Genomic DNA, 25,284 nt, shown 5'->3' on the forward strand with positions numbered 1-25,284 from the left:
TGGTTACTTAGGGTATTGTTTCCACCCTCACTTCTATGGTAATGAGTTGTGTGTCCATGAACCTTGTGTCTCTACTCAAAAGACTATTATGAGGCTCCTTCTTTATGTTAAAAGCACTAATCTTCTTATGATAGGGATGCCTGATATGAGACTGTACAAATACTTGTGAGATTAGCAATGCTACACTTTGGACGCAGTTACTGCGTCATCCTCTGGTGTCTAGGTTTGTACATGTCTTTGTTTATGACACTTTTTTGAGCTGTAAAGAGCTTATCTGCAACTGAATCCCAACACAAACCTCTGCAGACCATGAGAATGGATATTTGGAGGAAGACAAGCGCAAGTCTGGAAAAGACCCAGCTAAATCCTAGTCCTGCAATAACTGATGACCATGTAACTGATGTCTTAGCAAGAAAGCACAACAGAATGTCTACTCCACATTCATGTGTCTTCACTTCATGGGCTGGGTATAAGAAGGTTGTTTCTTCACTTCTTTGTGAGCATTACAAAATTATTTAATCTTCAAAGGCTGCTATTGGCACTTAGGTCTTCTTTTTTTTCCTTATATTTACCTCAAGTATATTTAAAGACATTTGATTTTTTTTTTTTTTTTTTTTTTTTTTTTTTTTTTTTTTTTTTTTTTTTTTTTTTTTTTTTTTTTTTTTTTTTTTTTTTTTTTTTTTTTTTTTTTTTTTTTTTTTTTTTTTTTTTTTTTTTTTTTTAGCTTTTCCTCTTATCTCTTTTTTCTTTCTTCTCCCCCTCCTAGGCTAAAAATAAGAGATTAACAGATTTGTTCACAATCTTTCCTTACAAGAATACACTCTTCCTCCTTCTAGTAGTATTTCTCCGTCTTTTCCAGTGTAGGCTCAACTCTGCGTTGACAAATTGCACAAGTTTCTAAGTAAGGTCTTATAGTTCCTTTTTCAGAGGTACTAATATGTCACTATCTCTACAAAAGTTAACTACTAATCTACTTAATGTTACCTAGAAAAACACTGTTTTAGAAGTCAGATGTGTATCACTTTTCTGCAGAGTAAGAGATTGTGTCTTATTAGATAATTAGAGAAAAAAACTTTCAATACTGGTTTGTAAGATTTATTTTGGCCAACAAATCCAGATATTATCTAGTAGGATGATCAGCCTAGTGTCCCTTGTTTGTGCTTTGAGCATATACTTGGTTCTAGTTCTGTGCCTTGGTAAAAAAGGAAATAAAATCTCTCCCAAAGTCACCCAGCTTTAGCCAGACATTTCCTTTAGCAGTCAAGGATCTGGATAACAGGCAACATTAATACTCTTACTTGTCCCTGCTGCTGCCAATTAACAAGTATCTAGCTAGAACAGATAAATTCAACTTTGCTGGAAGTCATATCTCAGAAGCTTACCCACTAAAAATGATTTTAAGGTAACCTGAATATGATACAAATACTATGCATTTGTCTTGATGTCCTTGATGAGTCTTCCCTCCAAAACCTGTTAAGCCTTTGAGGAGTATTGGGATGAGAGTAACAAGTCAAAATCACCAAGGCTCTTATTTCTCTTTGAAAGTCTTTGTTTTCACAGCTTAACATGTTACCTTGAACATGGATTCATTTAAGTTCTTGCTATGGGGCTCCAAGTATTTGAGAAACAAAAATATATACTACACTGCAAGATTTGAATTTTTTTATGTCTTTGTCTGTGCTACAGCTTCTGGTATCCTGTCCTCAGACTTGTGAAACTTACTCTCTTATAAACCTCAGCACTTGCTTTGAGAATGAAGCCAAAATCCTTGCCCTAACAGCTGAAACACACCTAGGTTATCATGAATCTGTCTGTCACGAAAATTGCTCTGGTTTCACTTCCTCCTTCTTTCCCTTCATCTCCCTTTTATTTGGTTAAAGAGCGTTTCGATCTTTGTGTACAAGGCACGGCTGTTTCTGGTTAAGAGGTGTGTGAGTACAGCCAGAAGTACCTAAACCTACAATCCTACTTAGACCTGGGTAAATTCAAAACACATTGAACTATGTTAAGAGCAAACAGTAGTACAAGCACCTACCTGCTTTCTGGGACAGATGGTGGATGTAAAATATTCAGCTATGGATATTTTTGAATTGGTACTGTCAAAGTGGGTACTGAATATGAAATGGTTCTAGAAATACAAAATGGACTTGACACTGTTAATGCTGTTGTTGAGATTGTAGCCGTTTTTAACTTTTTTTTTTTTCTTTTGGCTATCTCTCCCTGAATGAATGAAAATAAACTAAGTAAGCATTAGTTTCTTTCTAAAAAGAACCATTTATATTGTATGGTGAAACAGAAACATTTGATAGCATTCTATGGGCAGATATTGTAGTAGAGTGAGAGAGATATTAAAATAAAAACTGTGCCTTTTCTTCAGGTCTTTTTCTGAAAGGTTGACTCAGAAGGGGTCTGGTTATTGACCTGGAGCAGCTTGACATCGAGCAGTGCACTGCCAATTGTTCTAATGTCAGCTTTCTTCCTAAAATAAAATGGAAATGGGATTCTTTCTTTTTAAGCTGAAATGGGCAGCTAAATGGAGAATCCCTAAGCACAATACTTTTATCACAGAGGGAGCAAGAAATAGGTGTAACAAAAGCTGTTCAAAACTTTACTTCCAAGCTTTCAATTTCTACTGAATTCTTTTAATCTGTACAATAACCTCCTTCTAACCTGTTCCTCTCTGCTACAGCATTTAGTTTCTTTAATTGTATTTTGCTTCCTAGAATTCTCTGCTGTCATAAAAATGAATGTTTCTCTTATATCTTCATACAGATTCTACCAATACTTCACATTTTAACATCTTGTTCTCAGTCATTATGAAACTTCTTTTTTTTTATTCTTCTGGGCTCTGCTGGACATCATGTCTCCACTATTCCTGTTAGAATTGTGGCCAGTCAGGAGCAGGGGTCCATCAGATTTTGCTGCTTAGTAAGCCAAGCTTTTTACAATTGTGCTCTGCCCCATGTGTCAAGGAGAAGGTAAGGGTGTTCCAGATTTTAAGTTCTCACCTAACTTATGCAAAAGTAGCTGTTAGGGGTGACAGCCTTTTGAACTGCCCTTGCTGAAAGATGGCTTGCTTGAGTTCAATCCTTATTAGACACCACATTTGTAGTGAGAAGAGCCTGTAGGCTCCAACAGCATTTCCTGTGATGAAAAAGCTAGTTGGTGTTGGGAAGCAAGGTCACGTGAAACCAGACTCTGCCTGTTCTTTCCTTCATAGCGTCACATCAAGGTGACATCTGGTGCTTCTAATATAGCAAAATTATGGCTGAATGCCCCTGACCCCACTGCTCACGCCGTCCTGCTACAGCTGATGATCCAGATCTGTTTTTGTGGGAGATGCTATGTGTGAACAACTGTCACGCTCACTACAACATCAAACTTCTCTCTGAAAAGCTGGAAGGAATGCAACATGCAGCCCAACAACATCTGAGCTCAGATCTAAAAGTGATGTTTATCTGTGGGTTTGGATATCCCAGGATTATTCAATCTCCTTTTTGCATGAAGGTTGCACTTCGTGGGTGTCAGCTGCCCCTGCACAGAGTTTTGAGTTAGCATTTTGTTGTGTCTGAGGTGTGAATGCGTCTGTGCTCCTGCTGCCTAGTAGAAGAGACCAGTGGAAGTTTAGAGGCTAATGCACTAAGTAATGGGCCAAATTCTTTACAGCAAGCATTTAAGGGATATTCTCCCTTTTCCCTCACCTCTATAAGTGGGAGGGGAGATTGGGTCTCCTGTGTCTGGTTCTCTCTTGTTTTGCTCAGTGTACTGCGGAGTCCCTTATTTCCCACACACTGGTTCTAGAGGCAGGGGGAAGTGGCCAAAACCAAGTGATAATATCTATAAAGAAAACAAAATGTTATATTTGTTTAAGCAGTTTTGGTGTGGCTGTTGTTTTTCTTTTCTGCTTTGAGACTAGCTGAGCACATTTCTGCATACTGGTGGAGCTTGAATGCTTCCTTAAGAAAGGAGACAACACAGATACATTTTGTTTTGCTTAAAACAGCTATTGTAAGTTGCCTTGTTTGTAATTTAGAAGAGGGAAGAGAAAATAAGCAAGCTTTTAAACTGAAGTTAAAAAAAAAGTAAGCTTTTTTCTAAGCATAGCCTTTAAGCACATCTTTTGCTAGTCTATTGTCTACTAGTCATTACCCACTTTTTTGGAGTTATTTCTGTTTTTTCTTCAGATTACATCACTTGGCATTGTAATGATTATATCACTAAGTCATTTTTTTTGAGCAACCCTTGGCCAGAAGAAGTATGCCTAATCTCACTTTAAAAACTTGCACTCCAGTGTAGGGTTGCACTGATACCTAAGAATAATTTGATTGTTGTAGTTTAAGGTTAAATATCTGCCTCAGATGTTTTCTGCTGGGCTGGAGCTGAAAAGACCTTAGAAGAGATTACTGTTGTCAACTGACTCCCAAACTGTAGCCTCAAAAATTTCTTAGAAGAGATCCCTTTTGATGTTTATTGAAAATGCAACCTGTTTGCTTTAAATCCTTACAACAGTAAAAAGTTTGGTATCAGGTCTGAGTGGTAGAAACAAACATTAAGTTCCGTGATCAAAAAGAAAAGTCTGTGTTTCCTGAACACCACGAGTTTCAATTTACTTGCCAAGGTTTGCAAAGAGTGGCCATAATCTATGGAGTGGTAGTTGTAAGGCTCAGAACAGGGACAACAGGACTGCAGGATAAACTACAGAGCATTTTTGTAGTAAAAAGACATTCCACTCTTTTCCTACCACTATGCATATTGCAGCCTCAGTCTTGCTTTTAAGATTAATAATTTGCATGGCTGACTGCAAAATGAGTGTGTGCTCTGGAAACCTGTTTCCACTAGAGAAAAACACGAGGCTGTTACACGTCCTTTTGATTTGTGAGTGATGCAAATTAAAAAGGTGAACGTTGAGGGATGTGAACGTTGTACATTATTCTTTGAATCCAGACAAGCATATAAGCATGTGCTTAAATAAATGCATTTGTGGTGCTACTTTAGGGATAGAGTATAGTGACATGAAAACGTATACCAACGCAGAAATACTTCTGACTGATAACACCACTCCCCCGTTCTTACTAGACGTTTTCTAGTGGGACAAAGGGAAATGGCTCCCTTTTATACTAGTTTAAAACCGACAGTAGATCAGCTGAAGCTTACAGGATTTGAGCACACACTCAGCTCTCTCCTGAAGGGAGGGTGAACTGTATCTGCTAAGCTGCTTTAGTCCTGAGTGCAATTACTGAAGAACTCTAGGGCAGTGTTCTCCGAACATTTTTGATCATTCACCCATATCAGCAGAAGTCTTTTCAGCACATACTCCCAATCTATTTATATTTATTTATTTATAGATTATATACATACACCACTGAACTAATATACTTATGTGCATTATAAAGCATACACAAAAATAGAAATTAAACCGAGATGAGATAAAATTGAAATAAACAAAATGCAATTTATTTATTTTGTGTTTGTTAACAATACAAAAAAATACTTTCTTCCAGCACCCCAGTAGATTGTCTTGTGCAGCACCTCATATTGGAAACCACTGTGCTAGGGCCTATGAAAGGATCCTGATACAAAGCTCATGTATGGCCAAGCAGACAGTGCCTGGCAAGCAGGACTGTGGTCATTTGTGTCCTGCTCTGGCAGACTGCTTCAGTCCAGACTCAGAATGATAATTTCTGCAAAGTGGCTTGAATCTCTCTGCCAGGGGTACTACCAGACTCAGATGTAGCTGTGATGATGTCTTCTCTCTTCTCCCCAGATAAAATAACATTCTAGCTTGCCTAGCAGGCTTGAGGTTTTGATCACACAAGGTTATAAAAACTCCAGGCCCAGCTTTGCTGATAATCTGAAGGCTTTTTTATTCCCTGCTAAAACATCAGTGGGGGTTGTAGCATTTCAGACTCAGTAGAGTCTGGCCCTTAAGGGAGGAATGCAATAAATTCATCATATGGAAGGTAGAATTCACCTATTCAGGGCCATTCACAATAAGTAGGAAAGGAGCTGCATCAGAGATGATGGAAGAAACTGATGGGGTTGAATGAGATGCAGCAGGTCTCTTAATTTTATTTTATGAGGCATTCAACATACAGAATGAATTTGAAAGTAAAATAAAAATAAAAGAATTAAATGCTGCTTAAATTAGAGCTTTGTGAACATAAAAACAAGTGGCCAAGGAACTGGAAGGACCATGTAAAGGAGCAAATCTGTCTAAAACCAACTTTAGCAATTGGGTCCAGAAGGCTTAGGAAGCGGGAGACTCCCTGTGGAGATGTATATTCTTCTGTATTGGCCTTACTGTTTCTACACACAGAGCCAAGGGAACAATGAGAGACTTAGCAATGAAAACTTGAGGTTCTTGGATACTCCGTTCCCTGGGAGATTCCATATGCAAAAAAAGTGCTTAAAAAAGCAAATCAGGAAATGAAAGAAGGTTTGAAAGCAGGTGCAGTGCTGTTATTCTGACTGGAGCAGCAGCGTACACTGATCTCTCCCAGAAAGCAAGTTCACACCAGGGCTTCTGATGGATGAACACTGGCTAAGGCATTGTCTTAATGAGGGCATGAAGGGAGTTCTTAACTTTCTATAAAATGCAGTGGTAAAGAGACAGAGATGTTTGGATGTCAGTAGCAATAAAGGAAAAAGAATTTTGCCTTGTGAGAACAGTGACTTGCTTAAATAATCCTCAATAGTTACATAAGTGGAGGCTGTGAGACATCTAGGGAATTGAGTTTTCCTCGTAGAAAATGTTGTGGTGCTGGATGAACTCTGATGTGCTCCACACAGATGTTGGGCTCTTCCTTGCCAGCAGCAACTGGCCAAGGCAAGGAGACTTGCAAGAGCAGCTCCATGTGAGTCGTTTTACATCTACTGTGTAATTGAATTGATTTTGGTGGCCTGGCTGTCTGAGCTATACAGAAGATTACATTTCTGCCTTTAATCACTTAAAGAAATATGGATGTCACCTAACTGGTGTTTTGGTTTGAAGCCTATAGATTTAAATCCATGCTTTAAGGTTTTCAGTGCTTTCATTATGTTGAGGATGATTGAAGAGGGTGTAGGTGTGGCATGCTCATACCTGTGGATTGTAGGAATAGAGGCAGGGAATACAAATTTCAACACTTTCATATAACTGTCTTCAAAGTAAGAGAAGAGAAGCAGATCTCCCTCCCCAGTAGTTATGACATTTGATCTGTGCTTACCTATTAATTAAGTGTTCCTTGACAGAAAAAGTTTAATGGAAGAATGGTTTATAAAAGTATGACTGCGGATGCCAATGCTATGTAAATTCACACGGGTCAGTGCTTGGGAGCAAGGGAGAGAAGTGAAACAGAAACCAGAAGGGGGTTGGGACATCTAATCTTCCTTTTTGAACAGGCACAGGCTGGTTGGGCACAGGTGTGGATCTTTATTCTGTGACTTAAAACTGAATATCATACAGATGGACACACTGCTAACCAATGCTGGCCCACCCTGTGCTATCTGACAGCTATTCCTTGTCTCAGAACGTGTGGCCTTAGAAACAGCAGCTGCAAACTTGAAAAATTCATGCTAACATAAACCTCATCTCATTACTTCATTGCAAAGCCAATGGAATGGGAAACTTCGAGGTATGGCTGTGTCTCAAAAAATGCAGGAGGAAGGATGGAGAAAGCAGCAGAGAAGTGGAGCCTGGTGAAGGTCAGGGTCCGATAGCAGCAAGCAGCTGTGAAGGCTGAGAATGTGCAGAATGGAGCAAAGGAGAGCAGGACATAGGAAAATATTTTCTATAGCTTGATGGGCAGGCAGTTTGGAAGGGAAGCACCACTTCTGTCTGAGTGGCAGTCAAAATTCACAGCCTGTATTTAAATGAAAACTTTTCCAGTTATTTGTCACTGAGTAAATACACTCCATCATATCGTGAAATCATAAGCCAACCTGACACGAAAACAGCAGCTTACATCCTTTCACTTTAAGAAAATCAATCTTTAAGTAGATAAGAGCATGTAGGGCAGGACGTGGGGCCAGGATTTACAGAGCAAAAAACATACTGTGAGCTTCCTTATTGCTATGTTAGTAAAACTTTACCTTAAACATGCAGTTGACTCTGCCTGTCTGTGTCGCTGTCTATGGCCTCTAATTGTCATTGGCTTTTTTTCAGGCAGATTTTTTCAAATTATGGAGGATCTAGCTCTGGTATAGTCATCCAAAGATCTGTTCTGAACCCTACTGTGAAGACTGTGTGCTTCTTCTGTAAGAGAAACATTATAGCAGGGAAATGTGAAGTGCCAGTCACTGAGGTCTCAAGCTATAAATGTCCTAATCTGTGGTTACAGAGTGGGAAGCTATTATTTCTGTTGTGATAATGCCCAGAAGCCTCTGTAGGAATCCTTAATGTGAAGTGCTTGGCACTTTGCAAACAGAAGGACACACTTTGCAGTAGTTATTCCCATGTTACTAATTTAAATTTACCTTGCAGGTGCATGCTTTATAATTACATTTGCAGATTTAAAGAACTGATGTTTGTTTCTGTTTTATATATAGCAGAAAAATTTGTTGGCTTTGTCTTCCACTTCACTATTTAATATGACCCAGATTTCATCACCAACAACCATTTTTAAATTTTTTTTTAAATGTGAGCACACCATGAAGTTCTTTGAAACTCTCTGCTGTATGAAATCTCTGTTGCTGCTAGGTCCAAAACGAGAAATAGAAACTACTTTCTCCTTTTTTAACCTGAAATATGTTCTTACAGCAACTAATTGTTACTATATGTTTCAGCTTTTATTGTTTCACATGTTGACAGCCTCCAAGAAGTCTTGACAACATGACCTCCAAGTATAGCTGTGATCTGGGTTTCTGGATGACTACCAGTAAACAATACCAGTCCCGTGACCTCAAATCTTTTACCTGCCTAATCTCAGAATACAGCCTCTTAAGCCTGTGTTTGAAGAGGTAGACTTTGCATCAAAGCACCCCACCTGGAAGGCTGTGGGGGAAGGCATGCAATGCTTTTCTTTGCAAACCTAGTTCCATGACCTGGTTCCAGCTCCACTTGCACCCCGACAGCTGTGCAGCACGGCGTGGGCCGTGGTGGGAGCTGGCTGACGGTGCCAAGCAGCTCCACAGGCTGCACACAGCAGCTGGGCAGAGGGTGCAGGAGCCTGGGGTTGCTGAGGGACTGCTGAGGATGAGTGGTGCTGTGCCACTGAGGATCACACTCTGACTTCATGCACTATTTAGCTCCGAGTTGTGCTTCTGGCTTGCTCTCTGCAGATACAACTCCCTGAAAGCCTTCCCTGGGGGTGCAGTGGCTTGTAAACACATTGGTGTCACCCCGAAGTTAACACAGGCAGTACAGGTAATAAATCCATCTCTTTCACAGGTGATTGCCTTTTTTCTTCAGTCTTCGTTGTTGAAGAAATGCACTGATTTCTTAAAACTGACGAATTGTAGATTTAGAAGACTTATTAGGAAGTCTAAGCAGTTGGAGTGCTGTGGAGTGTGTCATGTATCCCGCGTGTGGTAAGAGGATTAGGGATGTTGATGTACACAGTATAATAGAAGTCATTTATTGAACTTTCCAGCTGCTTGCCTATTTTGAGTTGAGATGTTCAGACAGCCTGTAGCACTGGTCACTTCTAAGGGCGGGCAGAATAAGGATGGAAAAAGGCAGACTAACAACAGGGGCAGGAGTAAAAGAGCAAAAATAAAACAGAAAGAACACAAATGGATACTCTGTGTGTGTAAAGGAGCCCTGACTCTACCAAGGATTGCACATATGTGACCTCCACTTGTACCTTTTTTGTCCTAAGAAAATATTTAGACTTTCATCTCTCCCTAAGCCTAATGCACCAGCAGAGAGATGTGGCTTGTAACTCCTCGTCTCAAGGTTTTTGAAGGTGTTGGGGAGAAAACATGGAGAATATAAAGTGAGTAAATCGCAAGTTTAAAAGCAGATGTGTAATGTAGATGCATTGTGGAATGACAAGAGCTCCTTTGCCTCCTAGTCTGGGGTGATAGCAGCAGAAAAATCTTGTCTTACTGGTCAGTTCAGGAATCACAGAATCAATGAGGTTGGAAAAGACCTTTGAGGTCATTGAGTCCAACCTATGAATACAACCAGGTCAACTAGACCATGGCACTAAGTGCCACATCCAGTCTTTCTTTAAACACCTTTGGGTATGGTGACTCCTCCACCTCCCTGGGCAGTCCCTTCCAATGTCTAATTCCTTCTGTGAAAAAATTCTTTCCAATGTCCAATCTAAACCTCCCCTGGCACAGCTTGAGGCTGTGTCCTCCTTTCCTATTGCTGATTGTCTGTGAGAAGATGCTGACCCCCACCTGGCTACAACCTCCATTCAGGGAGTTGTAGCTGAGCCTCCTTTGCTCCAGGCTCTCTCATCTAGATGAAGCTCACCTAAAAATGCATGTGCACACTTTCCTACAGAGAGCAGTAAAATTTGCGGGAAGCTGGTACAACCCAAAAGAAGCAGGTTTGAAAAAGAGCCTGAATATTATTCCCAGGCAGCTTCTGTTACCAGTCGCCTTGGAAGATTCTAGGTTTTGAGCTCTTCTAGCAGGGCAGCAGCAAGAGCACCCTGCTCATCACCCTATACCAGGTGAGTGCAGCAGTACATGCTTCATTCTCTTTATGGGAAGTAGCATCGAACACACTGGGAACTATGTGCTTACCCTAACAACTACTCTCTGTCTTCTCCAGGAGGAGCCTGTTGCTGCTGGGAAGCAATTGCAGAGATCAGTACTGTAGCTACCTTAGCTCAGTTGGGATGGAAATGAATGATTGGGAGGTTCTGTACCAAAATGAATGTTCTTGCATGATAAGGTTGTCTCTAATGCTTTTCTGAACTGTCTGGATTTCTGGTTGATTTTTTTTTTTTTTTTTAAGTAATCAATTTTTGAGCAAAGCAGAAAAACATCTCCTCATGAGACTTGCTCAGAAACGGGATGTTTCAGTGGCATATGTGTGTGTTGCATGTAAATGTAGGAGCTGTGATGTGAGGGCTTTGAGCATCTCATTAGTTGGGTCATTTGCTTATTGACTTTTTTTACATAAGTGAAATGTTCTGGTGATTTGCTTGGAATGCATACTAGGCTATTTTCCCTCCTTCAAACACAAAAGCTCTGCCTTTTATGGCAGGGTCCTGGCATCAAATATTGCCAACACTTATAGAGGTGGATTTTTATTTTAAATTTCTGGGAAGGAGCAAGTTGTATATGGGTAATGGTATTTGTGAACAGTGCACTAGAACAGACCAGGAGCCTGGGACAGAAAGATGTGATGATGGATTGCACCTGCAAGAGTTGCCAGTGCAGCAGGGGACTCCCCCATGGAACCATCCCAAAGCAGCCTTCTGGGATTTAGTTATGAAGGTCACCCCGCTGGTAATGGAAGTTGTGCTGACATAAAACAATCCATTCTGCTTTGTAGAGTTATTTCGTAAATGTGCCCAGCTCTGCTTCCAGCCAGATGTGTGGCTACTGTGTGATCTACTAAAAGCTGTATTACAGATGATGGATGAAGTCAGCACGTTGATGGCTGTCTCTAATCTGCTGGGTATGCTCTGTGTCGTCTGGGCTGCCAGGAGCAGCGAGTCTGCTCTGATTGTTGAGTGCAGTAAAATGTTAATAAAAAACTACAGTGGCAAAAGAAAGTGCGCTGGACTATTTCCAAGGGAGCTGCTGCAGCAGGAGTCCCCCTGATGAGGGACAAGCATATTCAGTCTCACAGCCAAATGAATAATGTGAAAAGCATTATGTAAACTGACATAATACAGTGCTGGTTTAGCATTGACTGTGCTACTTAAAGGTGTTTGGCTTTTTGAAATTATTTTAACCATAAGACTTGTACCAGTGTTTTGGGAGGTTCTGTTGATATTGGTGGTAGGTAGGTTGCAAGATCTCACCGGAGAAATTAAGTATATAATTAAAGATGTCAACATTAGCTGCAGCGGGCTTTTTATTCTTTGTACTTGTCGCAGCTTGAAAGCTTTGTAGCTTTAAAACGTGATGGTAAACACAAAGAAATACTTTCTTAATTAAATGGTTTTTTACCACGGCTTAAATCTACAACAAGCCACACTTCCATGGAACACTGCCACAGCATGCCTCACACGTTCTCATTTTCAGACCAATGCTGTTGGTGGTACAACATACATTTGGTCAATGGGAAAGGTATAAGACCTGGCTGCTTGGTCCACTGGAAAAGCCCAGAAGTTCAATTGTTTTCTACAGTGTCTTATCACACACGGTGATCTACTGAGTGATACCTAAAATTCGTTACCCTTGGCATCCCAGTCTTCTTCTTGGGTGCCCCACTGAAGCTCTTCACCTTTTCCAGGCTGAACTGCCAGCTAGCACACAGCAGTATGGGGAAGGAGGAATGGGCAGGAGGCCTTGGTTATGACTGCGGGCCTTGGGAGGTCACCATCACACTGAATGGGAAGGTTGTCTGGTGTTGGGTAAATTATTTGTCCCTGACCTATGCCAGGTTGACCTGCTTAGACTTGACTCTCAAGGGGTTTTGCTGTAATGCTGAAGAAAGCTGGATGACAGTCTTGATTCAGTACACAGCAGGAAAACAAGCTGAATTGCAGGAAGTTCCGTGGTTTGTTAAATACTTTGTTGAATTTTACCATTTAATTTAAATTTTGCTGTTTGATTTACTAAATAAGTTCTCTATTTAATTTGTCATTAACTTAACACTGTCCGCTGTGGAAGCCAGGGACTCTTTTGACCAGAGTCAGCACATAGCAGCTGTGTGCTGGTTTTCAGTCCTCTTTCATTTGTCCTTGGATTGCTTTGAGACACAGCTCCTAATGCTCTCTATGGATAGAAGTCAGACTGCAGTGTGTGGATCGCTTTATTGCTGACGCTGTGAGGAAAACAATCCTTTTTAATGCCGGGGAGGGAAGAGAAAGTGGCCTTTCACAGAAGCTGTTTGGAACAATTTTTTTGACTACGGTTATTAGGTGCAGACGTGGAGGCATTGTCAAAGGCTTACTTATAAGGTTGGAAGGGTGCAGTTAAATCACACTTTGCTAAATAGCTTGGAATAAACTTAACTGAACCCAAATGAGGAGCAGAAGTGTCTCTACTGAGCGCCCCCGCAAAAGTGCAAAGTAAGTTTCCAGGGGAAGGTGACCTTGTAAAAACTTTACCGGAAGCTTGGACTGCTGAGAGAGAGCCCTTATGGTCCAAGAAGAGAATCAGCTTTATAAAGAGTATGTTCAGTTTCTTCTTTCTAAGCCAGTATCGTGTCTGGGAGTTGTTGGCATTTTTATGGCATCCTCATAGGTTGGCTCTCAGCTTTAAGCAACGTGACAGTATGGATCATGTTTTCATCATTTAGATTAAATTTTTGTGCTAGGCAGTCCTAAAGGAGATTAAGATTCATCTACCACAATAACAGAGGAAGACATCTACTTGCCCTGAAATACTGGTCAGAACCACAGCTGGTATAAACTAGGATGACTCCTCTGACTTAGCAAAGCAGGCCTGTCACTGAAGCTTTTGTAGCTTTTTCTAACGAAAATGAACAAAAAAATACATACAGCTTAATATCCTGAATATCCTGGATACTGCTCTCCTGTAGGAACTGGGCAGCAAGTAGCAAGTATCTGAAATAAACTGGAATAAAACTCAGAAGAGAACTGTTACGTGCACTTACTTTAAGCTGTCTTGACAGGCTTGTCATAAGGCTGTCAAACTGGCTATGGCTTGAGGATGGTCTGATACACATTTCTTCCAGGCCATTAAGAATAGAGCTTATAAAAACTGATATTCTGGAAAGTCAGATAAGCTCCAGTGCTTCCAAAGCTTACGTGAGGGAACTTAGCGTGAACAGAAATTCTGAAAAATCTCACTTGGAAAATATTAGAACATAGTTTTTGATTTTGTTGCTATTTTTTTAGCTCTTTGTATTCCTCTCTACACATTGAAAAAGATAAGTTGTTTTAACTGTCTGTCATATTTGATCAACCAACACTCTCTGTGAAGACATCATGATTTTTTTTTTGATGAATGTGTATTTTCTGACAGAGCTCTTCTGTCAGCACTTTTTAATGTTCTCTAAATAAGACCCAAAAATCCTATTGTAATTTTGCAAAGGTAACTTCTCAGGAATATAAAACAGTCTCTAATTGCCTGGACTTAGGAAGGAGAAGTTAATTGGCTTTTCAAGCCTTGGTCTTTGAAGGCTGTGCCATATGTTGGAGGAGAAAGTACCTCGCCATGGCCAAAAAATAACAGTTTCTGCATCGATTTTTCTTAGGTACGTATCTGTGTGTGATATACTTAAATGTGCTATCTTTATGGGTGACTATAAATTTTTAGATTTTTCCTCAAAGAAGGCAATAAAATTACTTTTGGATTCTCAAACTGATGCTTCTACCACTCCCGTGCATGATTTGGGAGTATTGGGATCTGCCAAGTTGCAAATGAAGTTACATTAATTTCAAAGTCAGCCCTGATTAGCTCTACACAAGGTTTGTTTCCAAACCATGCAATTTGGATTATCATACATAAGGTAATACCTGGGCTTATCAACGTAATGGGATATTTTATCATGAACCTCCACTGCATTTTGAATAAGAACAGAGTCTTTTGCACAGCAGAGCAAAAGGAGAATTTTCTTTCACTATGTTATCTTCTTACAGATCTGATTTATCTTGCCCGAAGTGACAATGCTTTTGACCTCCTTCAGAATTATATACTATGTTGTAAGCACCGATAGCTTTCCATCTTTTTATCCATCCTGTATTCTGAGTCTGTCAACTCTGAGCTACTAAATTACACGTTGGTAATCAGAACAGAAAAAGTGGAAAAGGGTAGATGAACTTGTTAAAAATGCATTCAAATTACCTAGTTCTGCAAACCAGCTAAGTAAGAAAAAAGCTGTTAATTCACTTGGAGTTCTATTTTTTTGGTATCATGTTGCTCAGTGAGGAAGACTAGAAACACTGGTGGGATTGAAGTGAGGGCAAGAATGTGACTGGTGGGGACCCACCCAAGAGAGAAGACCAGAGACTGTAGGAGGATATGGAGGGGCTGCCTGAAGGATGGTCACACAGAAGTTTCTCCTGAACCTTTTCCTAAATCTTTCTGGTCTTCCTGCAATGTCTTTGTTTGCTGAGAAGTTGAGCATGCAACCTTCTCTCGGACCCAGCAAGGATGGTGCAATTTGCCCTGAGCTGAGTTGGGCCGAAATGGGCTCTGCAATGCACGCAGCCTGACAGGGAGGTGCCAGCCTCTGCTTCACAGTCCTGTTTCCAATATGGAAACACAAATGGCTTTTCCTGTTAGGTTTTTTTTTTTTTCATTTATTTTGAGTCTGTTCTTACAATTTGAAATAGCTATGGCCCTATGGGAGACATTCCAAGTGCAAAATAGAAGATGGAGCCGACTAGTCACAGTAGCAGTAATGACTTGCAAGCTGGTTGCTGAGCACTGCGCATGCAACTTTTTGCTGGCAGACAGGGTGAGAAGGAGGAAGAGCTTGAGTCTGCACGTTGTATCATAACAGAAGTTGTTTGTTATTTTCCATGTTCTACAAGGTCACATAAAGCAAGCCCAAAGTGGTAGTGCTGGCGTGTGTGCTGCCCAGTCGGAGATTACTCAGTGGAGCTCTGACCCTGTCCTGACTGTATACAGAATACCGGGTCTAGCTGCATGTTCGGGCACTCCAAGAATGCTTTTGCACTCTGACTCTATAACTTGTATTGAAAACCCTGATTGGCTTTTAGAGCAAAAAACCCTGTGTAAGTAAATATATTCTCCATGCGTACCCTTTATGGCAGAGGAGAGAGAAAAATCTGAATTTTATGTACAGTCATAATTGTATAATCATTCTGAGAATAGGAAACTAGGCAAAGCCACTCTTTCATTTGACTGAGTAAAGCTTTGAAAAGTAAATAGTGCATGTATGGAACACTGAACTCTTTTCATATCAGTATTTTCTGGGTAAGTGTAATTTAAGTCAATGTAAAAATCTTTAAAAAGTACAAATTTGCTATTTAAGTTTCCTATGCAGACAGTTGGCTCTCTATATGGGATATATTTGTGTACTTAGATAGAAAGTCATATTTAAATAATTTATTTTCGGCTGGTCATTAACTATGCATAACCCAATTCATGTTAAAATTCAGTTCTTTCAGTGTCGTTCTTGTTATATTGCATATCAGTAAATTATGAATCAGTTGTGCTCACTTTGCCAATAAAGGCTATTTTTTAAGACAATGAGATTATACAGGGGCTTTCATACTTTTATTTAATCAACAATTAGATTGATGTTTGAGTCAGAAAGTGATTCAGCTTGCTTTTTTAGAGCTCTGTGGGTTCTGCATGACCAATGGGACACAAAGCCTGAATATTTATTTCAGGAAGGAGAGGAGGTAGCAGGTTCTGTGTGGCTGGAACAGGACTGCTGGGTAAGAAAGGATTGTCCTATCCAGTATACCTGGCAGTTTTCCATAATCACTTATCAAAATAAACTTGTGCAGCTACTGAAAATTTAATTACACCAAACTACTTTTCTGTGCTTCTGACTGCTCTTGTCTCTCTAGAGATGGAGTCCAGCATGTACCTTTTGTCCTTATCCACGTGTCTCAAGACCAGCATATTTCACGTCATAGGACTTAATGCTTTATGAATTCCTGTTTGCTATAGACAAGATTTAAAATGTTACTCCCACTCCCAGCTTCTGCTTCTGAAGGCAGGATTTAAAAACTATCTCTGCGCTCTACCTGGAAGGTTGCCTGAGCACTGGAGTTGAATTCACTAGCTGCTCAAGATTCCATAACTAGGAATACAGTCTGTGCTTTGTGTTGTTATCAGAAAGCCGTTACTGCTGTAGAATATAAAAACCTGATTAAGTTGTGGGGAAGAAGGAAGTGAGGTGCTATAAGTTGTTCATACAGAATCATTTGTAGAGCATTTTATGTCAGCTGTAACACTCAGTTGGATGCTAGCAGAACATAAATCTCCTGATCAGAATAAGAGAACTTTTTGTTAAGAGGCCTTATTATTGCACTAGCAGTTAAGGTTAAGTTAGTATATCTACTCTAGCCCCATAGTTTTCACTTGATAATGAAAACCTTCTACCGTTTAAACTGAAATTTTCTTCTCTGTCCTTACTGAAACATGGTTTGTATGGGGCTCTTTACTCTGATCTTATTATGTAGAGGAATGTACTTTCAACCAAAGTGTTTCAGTTCCATTTTCTCAATCTCACTGATTAAAATTTGAAAGTAATCTTTAAATAGATATTTTTCACCACCACACCTGTAAAAGAAAAACAAAAAAAACTCCACTTTTGTTTGCTTTTTTGGCATTCTTTGCAATCTGAAGGTTTGTTTTACTGTTTCAATGTCTTGATGCTATCTTTCTGTCCTTCTAATAGCTTGAGTTCACCGGGGTGCCCCCAAACATTAAGTCTTAAGAGCAAGTCCAACCACAGTATTTGTGTAGTTCCTCATAGTACTGTTTCATGGAAAATTTCTGCAAGCTATAGTTGTTGCTGTAACTAAGAATGTGAGCTGAGACACAGGGCTACTGGAGAATGAGACCTGGCTGACACGGTAGTGGATCTTTGGAGAGCCAGACTGTAGAATGACAAATCCCATGCTCTGATCCAATGGGAGAGCTGATGCTGAGATCCAAGCAGCCATGCAGTGCAAGGAAGACTTGCTTGAACTAAGGTGCAGTATTTACTGGTTCAGCTCTTGGTTTGGGATTATAGTCATGTCACTGTTCTTTTCACAGGGAGGTAGAACTGCTCTGAAATGCTCCCCTGTCCACTGGGTTTGTCCATGCTGCTCTTCTCACGTGTATTGGTTTTCGCTGCTTCTCTAGAAGAATAGAGAATGTCCCCTGCCCTGGTGACTAAGACACTGCCATGAGGTGGAAGCATGAACTACCACTTTTAAAATGGAGCTTAATTAGCTTATGGAAGGGATTACGGGAGAGAGGGCTGCAAGGACTGGTGTCTGTGTCCCTGGTATTGCAGGCTCAATGTTCCTAATTTGGCTTAATGTAATCTGATGTTTGACTGGCTAACCTCATTACACAGATACAATGCTGCCAATCCTTAGAGCCTTCCCCTTTTTTTTTTTTACTCCTCCTCTTATGGAATAGTTGAAACTGGCAGAGAACATGCACGATCAGTGTAAAGCTAGAGTAATGACAGTGTGGGACTGCAAGGCTTATTACATTATGGGAGGAAGAGGACCACTGTATATGTGCCTTGTACTGCTAAAATTATTCCCTGTGACGTGGGACAGTTGCACTAGCCACATGGTAGCTGTGACTTCTTCTGGTAATGTGCTTTCTTTGGAGTATCAGAGTGCAGGATAAGGTTCCAATGTGGTGGCAGACACACAAAACTCAAAACCACATAGACGTGACCTCTGTGTGACTCTGTGTGGAGCAGAGGCAGATTTGAGAGTCATGGAATTAATGAAAATGAACTGGGCAGGGATTAGAGCTGCAAGAGAAAAGGTGGGATCAGGTTCTAGTGCCTAGGAATCATGTCATCTGGGATGAGAGCAACACTGGAGAACTCAGGCACCGTCCTTCTGGGACATGTTGAGGAAGGCACTGTTTCAACAAGGGTATAGACAAATAAAAGACTATCCAGAAAAAGCTGCTGAGGATAAAAGGTGCAGACAGTGTATAAGTGGAGAAATTAAATGCATGCTGGCCAACAGGCCTGTGTGCTACAAACTAATGAGTGTGCAGAGCAGAGGAAGAAACTTTTCAGAGTGTGTTGTATCATATAGGAGGAAGACATAGAATATGGGGGGAATTTTCCTGGTGAAGTCTGTCAGGCAGTGAGTACAGGCCTTGTTTTCCTGCTCTAGGACAGTTAATAATGCTTTAAATTTCTGGTGTTAGACATGCCTTGTGGTGATCAGGAGCATGCCTATCTTCCCTTCTTGTTTTTATTCTAGGTCCAACACGAAAAATGCCCCTGACTGCCAGTGCCATGGACTTCTTTCAGCTCTTTGTCCCTGACAATGTACTAAAGAATATGGTGGTCCAAACCAACATGTATGCCAAGAAGTACCAGGAGAGGTTCGGTAGTGACGATGCCTGGATTGACGTCACCTTGACAGAAATGAAGGCCTTCTTAGGCTACATGATATCAACCAGCATCCACCACTGTGAGTCTGTTCTCAGTATCTGGAGCAGCGGCTTCTACAGCAACAAGAGCATTGCACTTATCATGACACAATCACGGTTTGAGAAGATCCTGAAGTACTTCCACATTGTGGCCTTCCGCTCGAGCCAGACAACGCATGGCCTCTACAAAATCCAGCCTTTTCTGGACTCTCTGCAGAACGGCTTTGACTCTGCTTTTAGACCTTCACAAGCCCAGGTAAGAGTTAACCTGTTGTCAGGGAACATCCAATCTGTGCGCTCTTGGTTGTCTATCCGTAATGGATAACGCAGAGCACAGCTGCCTGAAGAAGAGCTGGGGCTTCACAGTGTGAAGCCATGCTGTGGTGCTGCCATGAAAGAAGAGAGAAAGCAGCAGTGTCCTGTGTGAGTGCTCATCAGTGTCTGACTGCAGCGCTGCAGTGCATGCACTAAGCATGTTTCAGTGGGAATAGTGCTCCCTGAGCTGGAGCTGTTTGCTTTAGTGGCCTAAACATGCCTGGAGATAGTGATGCTGGTGCCACTAGGTTTTGCTATCCTGAGGATGGGAGCATGCAGGCTTTGCCTGTGAGGCAGAGTGGAAAGGGCAGAGCTGGTGCAGCTGGGCTGGAAGCTGGCAGCTGCTCCTGCTACAGGCTGAGGGTTGGATGGAGGAACTGAGTTTGCTAGGAATGACTGTCCCTGACCTTAGCACAAGGTGCTTGCTGTATGTTCCAGTAGCACAGCTACCTCCTCACAACTGGGCACAAGGGAAGATAAGCAGGGGGAGAGGTGAAAATATTTTCTTAATATTCATCATACACTATTTACACTTTGTTCCAGTATAAGTGATCTGCTTTTGGAGCTGTTGCTACTGGTCATGTTCAGAAATCTGAAAAGAAAATGGAATAAGCATGAAATATATTACTGTTTGAAATAACTTGTCAATGAGCTCTCTGTTTTCAGAATATAAATATTTCACTTAGATGTTTGGAAAGGATATTGTGCCCATAGTCATTTTTCTTCCTGTTTCCCTTTTGAAGCATAACATTTTTGCCCACTGCACAAAATTAATGAAGCTATAGATGCATCATATCCATTGAAGTGTGCCTAAAATAAATGGGGAGTGATTGCAGTTTATTTTATAGACAATTAAAATCATACCTATGTAACTCATGAGAACACAGCTGCCTAAAAAGCTGTTAAGGTAGAGAGGGGAGGAGCAGGTGTTCTCACTAAGCCATGTCAGCAAGGTACGTTTCCATTAAGACAAAACAGACAGTGAGAGACAAGGTATTGTTGGGACTGAGCTCTCATTAAGGTATGAAATCTAATCTTTATGGCCGCTGACTTCAGTGGGCAGAAGATAAAGGCTTCAGAAATGTGATCGCTGTGTCTAGTGTAAATGCTGATAATGGTGTGCTGTGGGACATGCTGTGAGTGAAAATCCATTAAAGGATAAATTTGATTTGCATATATATCCCTTTCTCCCATTCCCAGTCCTGAGCAAGGTTTGAGAACTGAATTGACAGAAAAAATCACAGCATCCTGTTTGCAGTGGCTAAGTATCTAAATCTCCTCAAGCAAAATATATGCTTGTCCTGAGCTTGGTAAGGAGATGCTACTTAAAAAATATGGGGGAAGAAGTAGAGACAGCCAGTTCTCTTCCTTTCCCTTCCACTTCTCTGCTCCCTTGTCAGTGTTTACGTCAGTGAATTCTATGCAGCATGTTTCAGTGGTATTGAGTGGAATAAAAAGCACTAAAATACAGCTGTAAAAATAACCCTGTGAGAAAGAATAAGGGTTTGAATCTGTTGTTAAAAATACCCTAGTGTACCTCCAGTAGCCTACTGGGGGATGGTCCAGGCCTCCTCCTGAAGGGAGCCTTATGCATAGCATCCTCCTGGGTGCCATCAATCAGGGCTGCACACTACCTGTCTCAAGAAATGAGGACCCCATCTGCTTAGAACAGCAGGAAAGACCTCTCCCTGCAAATTTCTTGAGTCTGCAGGTTAGCAGACTGCAGTAAACGTAAAACCCAGATTGTAAGGTCCAGTGCAAAATAATAGAAATAATTAAAATTAGTAACCCAGTTGCACAGAAACAAATGGAAAAGATGAGGGGAAGGACCCATTTAGATGGGCTTTTGGATGCACTGCCTCTGAAAGCAGTTTGGAAAGAGTAGCCCAGGTTTCTATAATCAGGGATCCCTGAAATCCCACGTTCAAAATGGGATTGTTGCTTAAGGTACACCTGTATCTTAAACATGAGGCTTGTGCTACCTGGGTGGCTTGTGTTCAAGCTTTATGCTACTATCTTGTTAGCAGCATCAAGCAGCAGAATGACGTGTGTTCGTTGCTGTGGAATGCAAGGGCAGTGCAACATCTGCCCTCACAGTTGTTTCTTCCATGGATTTTATCTTTTCTTTTTGGAGTGCTAGAGAAAATTCCTCAAGTGAAATTTCTGTCAGAAAATGTTTATGGTTTTTTTTCCTCATCTGTGACCCTCCCCCCCCCCCCAAAGTGCCTGTAAAAATAACACCACTGTTGCTATGAAAAGAGACAGGGAGAGAGAGAACTATATGCCACTATACCAAAACAAAGAAAACAATCTAGTGAATTATAATTATTTTGCTAAATATACCAAGCAAACAAAAGGAAATAATTACTCTTCAGCTTACGAAGGAATTGAAAGCCCAGAACATTATAATTGTGTATCAGCAATGCTAGCTTCACTTTCTGAAGTTAAAAGATGGTGTTCTGACCTAGATTGAATAAAAAATGACAGGAGTATTCTCTGCATCTTATCTCTCCACAACATCTTCTGTGTAAATAAGTGCTGCCTCTACCTGAGCAACAAGAGGTGGAGCTTTGGGTCTGCTCCTGTAATCAGTGTTGTTTCTCCGCTGCTTAGCTTGGTAGCTGGGCTGCTGCTGTCTGCAAGCCTGAAGGCAGGGAAGATGCCCTGCCTGCGCTCAGGAGGTATACTGCACCAAATTCAAGGGTACTCACCTGCCAAGGATATGCACTGGATTCCAGAAACCAGAGGAGTTCGGGGAAAATAACATCACTGCTCAAATATCCTTCTGTGCCTGCTGAGTGTTTATATGCTTGACATCAGGATGCGACTAGACAGGACTGCTGTCTTTGGCTGCCCCTGACTGGTGTGGGAGGGGTCAGGAGCACAACTCCAGGTGTTCTCCCATTCCCTACCCCTCCAACGTACCTTCTCTTTGGTGTCTTCGAACCAAACAGTTTTGTAGCTGGCCAGTGAAATGTCAGCTGGAAGCAGTGGGCTTAAGTTCTTATCTCTAGCTGGAGTGAAAGAGAGGTGTAACTCAACCTCTTGCTCCACGGGCATGGTGCTAAACTTTGGCTTATTACTAGGCAGCTTGTTTGTGTTTCACTCTTGGTGGTATCATAGGATACAGCAATTTCAACATATTTCTTCCAAACCAGCTCACAGATTGGATGACAGCTTCTTTGAAAACATAGAGTGGAATAAACAGGCTGATCAACTTGCTTTTATGTCCTCATGAATAAAGTTCATTTGACATTGAGTGTTTCCAAATTATAAGATCTTGCTCACGTCATACCTCTGTGTTTCAGATTTGCTGTTTTCAAAATGATTCTGTAGGAGTTGAGGGGGCTGGTTCCAAACCAGAACCTTTCTGTCTTAGGGCTTTTGTGAGTGTGACACAGATACATAAATATTCAGAGAACATTGGCCAGGCATAAGATGTGGAGCAACAGAAAGACAGACTGAGGAGCAATAAGAATACTGAACAGGAAGGTAAATTTCTGATGTTCTGTAACTCTTGGCCGGTTGACCTTTTGGTGAAGCCAGATTTTAGGGAGAGTTCAGCAAGAGAAAATGATGAAAATTCATTGCTATTTTGAAATTACCTAATGGTAATGGAGTGCTGTAAAAACTGAGTTTTTGTTTTTTAAAAGGGTTGATAAAGACTGAACAAATGGGCAGAGGAGCATGTAATTATGGCTTCACTGGAGGTGGGAGTTAACCTTTGAATGAGGGCAAAAAGGATCCATACAATGTGGATAGGCCAGTCAAGACTTTGAAAGTGAGAAGAGAAAGAATCTTTCTGATATATTGGAGAAGAACTATCAGAGAGAAATAAAGAAAAACTATGTGGTCAGAGTGATGGACTAGGAAAATGGCTTTCCAGCAGCAGTCTGTAGGGCAGGATTGCTTTATGGTAAGGCCAAAACTAAAACTGTTGCAGGGTGGTTGTGGGCTTGAATGTTAACTTGGCTGGGTGGGTGAGTTGTTACTCCAAAATGAGTAACATTTTAGAGCTCTTAGTCAGAAAGAATGGAAAACACAGGCATTGCCTGGGTGAAAAGACTTTTCAAGAAGTAGGAGGTAAAGACTGACATTCAGATTCACTGACCAGTGATATCTGCAGCAGGAAGAGAGGGAGGTCAGCAATGACCAAAAAAGGAGATAGTAAAGGGTTCAAAAGGGGAGGAGATGTTCTCAAATGCAGCATAATGAAATCAGAACTGACAGCTAGATGTGCAAGCAGAGATGTCAGATACCAGCAAGAGAATTTAGTTTAGACGGGAGGAGCTTTGGAGCAAAGAAGCAGAAAGCTATTGCAGAAGCAGTGAGTGACTCTGTGCATAAAGGTGCAGTTACCCAGAGGACTCTGTTTGCAACTGGATGGTACCCACCAAAAGCCAGAGAGAAGGCAATCTGAGGCAGTTTCTCCAGGAGACAGGCTGAAGAGACAGCCTGTGCTGTGGATGGCCATGGAACTGAGGAGATGATGAGCTGTCTCAAGGACATGTTGGTTTATTATCTAAGTAAATGGAGTGCAGGAATTCCAAGTACAAGGCTTAGTGGTCCTGGGGCTTTGTCTATAAGCCTGTTTGGGCTGTGGTGAGAGCAAGATGGGTGGAACTTTGGTGTGGAAAGAATGTTGGAAATTATGTAAAATGGAGGAGAAAGAAAGGCACTCCTGACAGTGGCTATCTGTTTTGCTCCATGAATGAAAGATGTTGTGAGGGGGAGAAATTTCTGGAGTCCCATCTTGGAGTCTTATCTCTCCAACACTTGGAGTGTATGTACATATTAAGAGGAAAACAAAGAGTGAGAGTTTAGCAAGTAGATCTAGCATGATCTACTGAGGATGATGAGGATGACTATAAAGCAGAGGGAAAAAAATTAAAAACCAGTGTGATAGCTGTGGGGAAGCAAAGCAACTATATGTGGAGCTTCTTAGACCTGAACAGAACTGGGAATTTGAGGGAAGAAAATGGGGATGATTTGTATTAAGAAATCCATAAGATTTTCTTGCATCAAAGGAAGTCAGGAAGAGGGAAGGGCTTGGGGAGTGAGTCAAAGATGGTGAAGAGGCGGCCAGGAATATGTGTAGGAGTCAATTAAGCCTGAATGTAGATTTTTATCAAGATGAGGAGCAGGAAAGAATATGCCATGGGGGCAGTAAGCTCACTCCTGTAAAAGTGTATATTTCAGCAAGAAAGTGGAGTAGGGAAGGAGCAAATATCACTTTGCATGAGGATTGGGCAAGTAGATGTATTTAAAATTACAGGAGGAGCAAGGAGACTGAGAATGCAGGAGGGTGAGCAAACTGATAGGACTGGCCAGTGGCAACAGGGCTAACTTCTGTTGTAATAAAACCATATCAGTACCAGAAGGAACAAATTTCTCCCTTTGAAAACAAGATGGGGATCAGCTGTTCCACCAGCAGGCACAGCCCATACAGTGCTCTGCTTGCAAAGTTCTTTACATCTGTTGAAGCAGTGGTTGCATGTGGAGGGGTGACAACACTTGTCTCCCCACCCTCTCTAACAAAAGCAGGAAGAGCAAGCTCCATGGTTTTCATTTAATTTTCCTTGCCTGTCCACATTCCTTCTTTGAAGCAACAGCAAGTCTTGCCCTACTCTGTTTACATTGTTGTTCCCTCTTCACAGCTGTTCAGTAGGGACTTCAGTGGAACATTAGTCTTCTTATGGAGAAATGACTTAAACATTCAGTATAGGGAAACAAAGGAGGGGAAGCTCTGGGTCCTGGAGGAAGGCAGGGCTGAGCATGGGCAGGGAGAAGAAGAAGATGGGGAGAGGTTTTAAAAATTCAGATTAGCTTTCTAAATGTAAGACTGAC

The 25,284-nt window shown here is 41.2% G+C and overlaps 1 protein-coding gene across 1 annotated transcript in view; it reads left to right on the plus strand.

Moving 5' to 3' along the window:
• Window positions 1-25,284, plus strand: part of PGBD5 (piggyBac transposable element derived 5) — a 68,126-nt gene that overhangs the window by 11,321 nt on the left and 31,521 nt on the right. Inside the window, exon 2 of the mRNA XM_027897534.1 lies at window positions 18,951-19,378. Coding sequence (XP_027753335.1) covers window positions 18,951-19,378 — 428 coding nt within the window. The remainder of the gene's footprint in view (window positions 1-18,950; window positions 19,379-25,284) is intronic.

This window comes from Empidonax traillii, unplaced genomic scaffold, assembly GCF_003031625.1.
Source record: "Empidonax traillii isolate 1590-97213 ecotype Southwest subspecies unplaced genomic scaffold, ASM303162v1 scaffold547:size421747, whole genome shotgun sequence".
NCBI lineage: Eukaryota > Metazoa > Chordata > Aves > Passeriformes > Tyrannidae > Empidonax > Empidonax traillii.